The following is a 6,986-nucleotide window of genomic DNA, read 5'->3' as shown; positions in this document are numbered from 1 at the left end:
GACAACTCAAACTGGTGCCCAAATGACAACTCTAGAATATGCTTGCCGGCTAGCAATGCTGGGTAACAAAGACTTTCGAACTGATAGCCGCCCGGAAATTTTTCTTCTGTAAAGCTATACATTCAGGCTCGAATCGTTCACTGAAAATAAAGCTACAAGTGTCTCAGCAGACCTAATAATGCGAAATCCCCACATGGTAATACAGCAAGCACAAAAAGAAACAAAGAAATATCCTTAATCCTTACCTTTTCTCCCACGACCGTTTTTTCCTTCGCGCTCAGCAGCTCGCTGGCGGGGCAAATTGCCCAGTGTGCACAGACGCCGCCGACGATTCCTAGCACTTCTAGCCGCTTCTAGCAACACTAAAGTTTTCCTTTCGTTTTTATTTTTATTAACCCTTTTAGGTACTTTAAAAAATGTTTGTGTATTTTTAGGACACATTAAATATAAAAATAGTGTTTTTGGGGCCCAAAGCAATACTCATGCAAAATGTTTAACGTATCTTAGGAACTATATTTTCTGGTTTCGGTTTCGCGGTCTCGACTTTTCGCCGCGAGGGGTTTCCAAATACTCCGTCCGTCGGCTGCGATGTGCATGGCGGCGCCCAAGATGCGCATCGTCCACGCCGTGCTTCGCACTTCGACCTTATGTTACAAAGGTAAGCAGTACTTTGCTCTGAAATATGCTAATTTTGAATTTTTACAAGTTCTGGATTCCATAGCGCTGACGTATTTTACCCCGAAACGTATGAAAATCGGGGAAAAAAAAAGTACATAGTAGATATGCGAAGGCTCTTTCACATGCTCTGATTCTAGACCGAAATCGGTGCGATTTCTAGTATATGTGCGATTAAAATCGCAGTCGCATTGTCGCAGCGGCTCTGCAACTGGTTTCCACCAAGTTGGTATTTTGCCGCAGAGCCGGTGCGATCGCTTTCTCGTCAATCAGCCGTTCATTAGCCAGCTTTCATCCGCGAAAATAAATGTAGGCACATAAAAGGTTCTGATTTAATGCTTCGTTATTATAAATTTCTGGTTACATATTGCACTCCTAAAACATGTATGCTTATTGAGACGTTTTTGTTGTATTTTAGACAAAGTGAAACGCGTCGCGTCCGTGTCCGAAGCGCCAGCCGCTCCGACAGAAATCGCGCTGGTGTTGGAGCATGTGAAACCAAACATTGCGATCGCACTCGTTGCGTCGGCTGTCGCACCGATTTTTTTTTTTTTTCGCACAGTCGCGTCATGGGAAACTGTCTTAAGAGAGGAGTCGCATAGTAGTTCTGTGATTTCTGTGGTGTTCCGTTCCGTGCTTAGATTTGGCAATGTTTCAGTAGTTTACTTTAGGGGCGGGCGTTCACTCTGAATTTTACATACCTGTGCACGAGGAATCGGCTGTAATTGTCGGGAGAAAGCTTCCTGTTTGGCGTGGTTTAGTACATCCCTGTTTTCTGGTAGAATTTGACGTGGTGCTCTTTTCTTTTAGGCTTCGTATTCTACTGCTGCCCGAAGGAAATTCCATCGGGATCTTTCTACCAGACAAGGTGTCGCGATCGTCCCTGTGTGGTTTTGATTCCAGAAAGTGGAACAGTGTCTGATGCGGGACCTAGTGATAGAGAAGTGAATGACAGTGACGAGGAGAACTTGCCAACGAGGGTCCTAACAACAGAACTTCCAAGCGATAACGAAACTGAAGGCAGAACGCCCGCCTGTCCACTTCTGTCAACGTCAAGAAAGAAGCAAAAGTCACCGCCGCAAGTTTTTGACTGGGGAGAAGAAGACCGGTGTTTTCTGGAGCCTGCGGAACCCATGTTTACGGCCTCTGATGGTGTCAAATGCCGACTGAAATATTTTCAAGTTTTCATTGATGACAAGCTGCTGACGATTGTTGACGAGACAAACCTGTATTCTTTCCATCAGGCTATTGCATATAGGTAAACGTTTGTTACACTGTGCCAACATGCTTACGCAAAGTACATATTATTTGAAGTGAATCGTTGCATCGCCCCTTCAATTAAGCACCTTATAAAATCAAATGTGGTGTTTGAGCTCTGTACATCTTATTTAATTTTAAAAGAAAACATGTTTTCATTCAACACCACACATATATCCGTAATGTGTGCTCACCAGAGGCACCCTGGTGTGCATGTCAGGCCAGTTTAGTGTGCCTTGGTGTGGACATTAGACCAGTCTGGTGTGGCGTAGTGTGTACATCAAGCCATTCTGGTGTGCTGTGTTGTGCACATCAGACCAGCCTGGTGTGTTTTGATGTGCACATCAGACCACACTAGGATGATGTGATGGGCACACCTAACCAGCCTGACGTGTTCTGGTGGGGACAACAGAACACGTTAGGCTGGTCTGATGTGCGCACCAGAACACACCAGGCCGGTCTGATGTTTACGTCAGAAAACACTAGGACACACCAAACCGGTCTGGTGGATTTTTCAATAGGGTACACACAGACGATGCTCACAAAGCATCCGTCGGATGGTCCACGAGAAAGGCAAGTGAAAGTGAACGCTATTTCTGGGGTCTATATTACTGTTATCACTTTCTAACAACCGGCACGCTTTTCGCCAGTGCTTGTCTTCTCTTCGTGTTTCACGGTCCACCCCGGCGGCGGCTCCAATACTGTAAAGAGGCGCCAGTTTTCGCCACGCCAAATCGTGCTACCGCAAGGCGAAAGGCTGAGATGAACATGTGTTCAGCGGAGCCGCCTTCCTATACGTGGCGTACACAGAGACCCTAGACGCTGGGTATTCAAAACCAGACCTGCGAAGCATGCGACATGAGAGTGCCTCGCGATCGCTCCGGATAGCGCGCATTTTCTGCGACCCTTATACAAAAACGCACAAAGAATTTTCACTTTAAAATCACGTCTGCTTTTGTGCCGTCTTTTCTTTTTTTGACTACCCTCGAACATTTTTAACAGCACCCCATTCAGGGTGCTGTTGTAGCGTTAATTTGGTCCTATTTTTAGCTTTAAAACTTTAAATACACAAAAGATAATGCAACATGTTTTTGCAGATTCTGTTTGTAAACCCGCCGGCGATATGAAGGTGAACGCCGGATCGTCGACCGGTCCGTGCTGTCAGCGCCATGATGAGGCTGCCGTGGCGGCTCGCTTTCTTGTCGCGCGCTTCGCCGAGATGCAGCGCTAAATCGAGCGCTGTTCTCGAAATTAAGCACGGACCGGTCGACGGTCCGGAGTTCACCTTCATATCGCCGGCGGGTGTACCTGTAATGGGCGTTAATGTGGGAGAGATTGAAAAAATCGAATATGGACTTTCTTTTTTTTTAATTGAGTTTCAACATAACTCGAAATTGCTAAAGTGGCCCCATTTGAGCGTTTCTCATGTGTTTATTTCGCTGCCCAAGACAACCATATTCAACGCCAATATTACCAAAATACAGAGTAACACGCTGGAAAAGTTTAAAAGTTTTTGTGTTTAAAGATGCGAAAAAAATATTAATTTGTAAGTATTTTTAGACTACAGTGTTTCCTGCTGGGATCAAAATAACAGAGGACCTCGCTCGTGCTATGCCATCCACAGTGGCATCAACGGAAGCGCCTACAAAGGGAACCCCTCGACTACAGCGCGCCATTGGGCATGAAAGATTTGCAGCGATGAGGTGGCTCATGTTTTTCGTCTTGCCACAGCTCCTGAACGTGTCAGCGCGTGCGCCTCCATCCAGCTGGCGACACGATGACGGGGCAGCTTTGCTCCGGTTTACTGGCCGCGAGCTACCATACCCCACGCGCTTGTCGACTACAGTGTTTCCTGCTGGGATCAAGATCACAGAGGACCTCGCTCGTGCTATGCCATCCACAGTGGCATCAACGGAAGCGCCTACAGAGGGACCCCCTCGACTACAGCGCGCCAGTGGGCATGGAAGATTTGCAGCGATGAGGTGGCTCATGTTTTTCGTCTTGCCGCAGCTCCTGAACGTGTCAGCGCGTGCTCCTCCATCCAGCAGGCGACACGATGACGGCGCAGCTTTGCTCCGGTTTACGGGCCGCGAGCTACCATCCCCCACGCGCTTGTCGACTACAGTGTTTCCAGCTGGGATCAAGATCACACAGGACCTCACTCGTGCTATGCCATCCACAGTGGCATCAACGGAAGCGCCTACAAAGGGACCCCCTCGACTACAGCACGCCAGTGGGCATGGAAGATTTGCAGCGATGAGGTGGCTCATGTTTTTCGTCTTGCCGCAGCTCCTGAACGTGTCAGCGCGTGCGCCTCCATCCAGCTGGCGACACGATGACGGCGCAGCTTTGCTCCGGTTTACGGGCCGCGGGCTACCATCCCCCACGCGCTTGTCGACTACAGTGTTTCCTGCTGGGATCAAGATCACAGAGGACCTCGCTCGTGCTATGCCATCCACAGTGACATTAACGGAAGTGCCCTTAAAAGGACTCCCGGCTACAGCGCGCCAGTGGGCATGGAAAATTTGCAGCGATGAGGTGGCTCATGTTTTTTCGTCTTGCCGCAGCTCCTGAACATGTCAGCGCGTGCGCCTCCATCTAGCTGGCGACACGATGACGGCGCAGCTTTGCTCCGGTTTACGGGCCACGAGCTTCCATCCCCCACGCGCTTGTCGACTACAGTGTTTCCTGCTGGGATCAAGATCACAGAGGACCTCGCTCGTGCTATGCCATCCACAGTGACATTAACGGAAGCGCCCTTAAAAGGACTCCCGGCTACAGCGCGCCAGTGGGCATGGACGATTTGCAGCGATGAGGTGGCTCATGTTTTTTCGTTTTGCCGCTGGTTAGTAGTCGTAAACCTTGCCACTGTTTTAAGTCGAATTATGTTTGTCTAGTTGTGCTTCCATGTCCCGGAGCTTGTATTGAATCGTTTAGAGCGTGTATTGAATCTTTTAGAGCTTTGTTGCTTTTGATGTCTGGGGATGTAGAGAAGAACCCGGGCCCTATGAGCAAGCAACAAGAGGATGAATTCCTTGCGCTTGTGCAGACAGTCGCGAAGGTTCGGAGTAGCCTTGCTCTGTTGCAACAAAAGGTAAACCTACGAACACAGAAAAATATAGAAAGCGAAAAATCTGCTTCCACTCTAGAAGAACGCGTTAACAACCTAACACCTGAACTCGACTTACTAAAACAGAAGGAAATCGCTAGCGTCACCTTTACCGAAGCTCTGCTTACTACAGCTCTAAACGAACTTTCGCAGCTGAAAACTCGTTGTGACGACGCGGAGGGCAGATCCCGTCGTAACAACCTTCTATTTTTTGGCGTCACTGACACCGATAGGGAAACTTGGGCCCAGTCTGAGGGCTTGGTAACTCGCCTGCATTCCAAAAACCTTGGCGTGAGTGTCGAATCAAGCAAAATTGAAAGAGCGCACCGCTTGGGAGCGTTCAATCCACAGAAATGTCACCCTATAATTGTGAAGTTTTCATCATTTAAGGATAAAGAGCGCATTCTTTCGTCGGCATTTAAGCTCAAACTGACACGTGTAGATATCAGTGAAGAGTTTTCCATTTCTGTCCGACTTGCGCGCCGTCACCCTCTTGATTTTGTCAAGCCTAAAGGCACGACTTACAAGCTGCGTCACGATAAGCTGTTTATAGATAATAAGTGTTAATGATTTGACGCCGCTCTTGGTGCCGTGAACGAAAAAAGTGCATAGCAATGCCAGCATTCATTTTGTTTTTCGTCACCAAATCAACCTGCATAACGCCGTGATATCTGTAACAAGCCTTCTTATCATTCTATTTTATTTACTAACATTAGAAGCTTGATACCAAAAAGAGATGATGTGATTTCCTTGGTTGAAGCATGCAACGCTGATTTTCTTGTTCTTACCAAGACGTGGGTAAACCCCTATATAACTGATATTGAACTTTTTCCTTTCTATCCAAACTTTCGTGTGTATAGGTGCGATAGATCTGCTAGGAGGGGGGGGGGGGGGAGGTGTGCTTTTAGCTATAACAAATCATATTCCGTCTCGGGTTATACCGATTCTTACCGACTTGGAAGTTGCTTGTGTGTACGTCGCTACGACGCCCCCCCCCCCCCCCCCCCCGTAATAGTGGCTGTGTGCTATAGACCGCCAGATAGTGATAAAGAATTTGTTACCAAGCTATATAAGTGTCTTTCTGAAATCACAACTAAATACGCTAACGCCTTTGTTACTCTCTTTGATGATTTCAATTAGCCGAACATTGACTGGTCTGCCTTCTCTTCTAGTTACGCATTGTCTCAAGGATTTATAGGCTTTTGTTTAGATTTCAACTTTTCAAATGTTATCACTGCGCCTACTAGGATTACTAATCACTGCAGCAATATACTCGACTTATGCTTAATCCAAGAGCCCTCTCTCTTCGGTAACGTCACGTACTTACCCGGCATTAGTGACCATCTCGTCATCGATTTAACGGAGATGACCAAATTAACTCTAAGGTATTAATAAACACTAAACACATTTCATCAACTTTCCTCTGCAACATATTTTCTCAATCTCTTAAACTCTCTGAAGTTCCATTCGATTGGAAAGTTGCTAACGTCATACTCGTTCATAAAACACGCGAACGCCAACTAATCAGCAACTATCGTCCCATCTCGCTCACCAGCGTTCCAAGCGAACTCTTGGAGCACATTTTCTATTCTAACATAATAAACTTTCTAGACTCTCATAACCTACTTTTCAAGCACCAGCACGGATTTCGCAAGTCCTACTCATGCGAAACTAAGCTAACCGAATTTCTCACTGACGTTTCCTCAAATTTCGATTCGAATGTTCAAACTGACGCCATCTTCATTGACTTCTCCAAAGCATTTGACAAAGTCCCTTATCAACGTCTTTTAATGAAACTAAGAGATATTAATCTTCACCCCTCTGTAGTCAATTGGATTTCTTAATTCCTCACTAATCGCACACAGCAAACTTCTATTAACAATATGAAATCTACCACAAGCACAGTAACGTCTGGCGTCCCTCAGGGAAGCGCTCTTGGCCCCCT

General features: G+C 46.9%; 2 protein-coding genes across 2 annotated transcripts; both read left to right on the top strand.

Annotated features, from left to right (window-relative positions):
- The first annotated feature begins 581 nt into the window (after positions 1–581).
- LOC121835935 lies at positions 582–2,456 on the top strand. Its single transcript, XM_042290492.1, has 2 exons — positions 582–658; positions 1,486–2,456. Exons 1-2 carry the CDS (start codon positions 589–591, stop codon positions 1,935–1,937), a joined length of 522 nt encoding a protein of 173 aa, XP_042146426.1. The 5' UTR covers positions 582–588; the 3' UTR covers positions 1,938–2,456.
- Positions 2,457–4,167: 1,711 nt separating this feature from the next.
- On the top strand, positions 4,168–5,653 carry LOC121836010 (the record flags this gene model as incomplete). Its single annotated transcript, XM_042290616.1, is given in 2 exon segments — positions 4,168–4,220; positions 4,777–5,653. Coding segments are annotated over 2 exon segments (930 nt in total), but the record flags the coding sequence as incomplete, so codon positions are not given.
- Positions 5,654–6,986: the final 1,333 nt, after the last annotated feature.

Source organism: Ixodes scapularis, unplaced genomic scaffold (assembly GCF_016920785.2).
Source record: "Ixodes scapularis isolate PalLabHiFi unplaced genomic scaffold, ASM1692078v2 PGA_scaffold1__304_contigs__length_218370807, whole genome shotgun sequence".
NCBI lineage: Eukaryota > Metazoa > Arthropoda > Arachnida > Ixodida > Ixodidae > Ixodes > Ixodes scapularis.
This window is presented reverse-complemented; position numbering and strand designations above follow the sequence as displayed.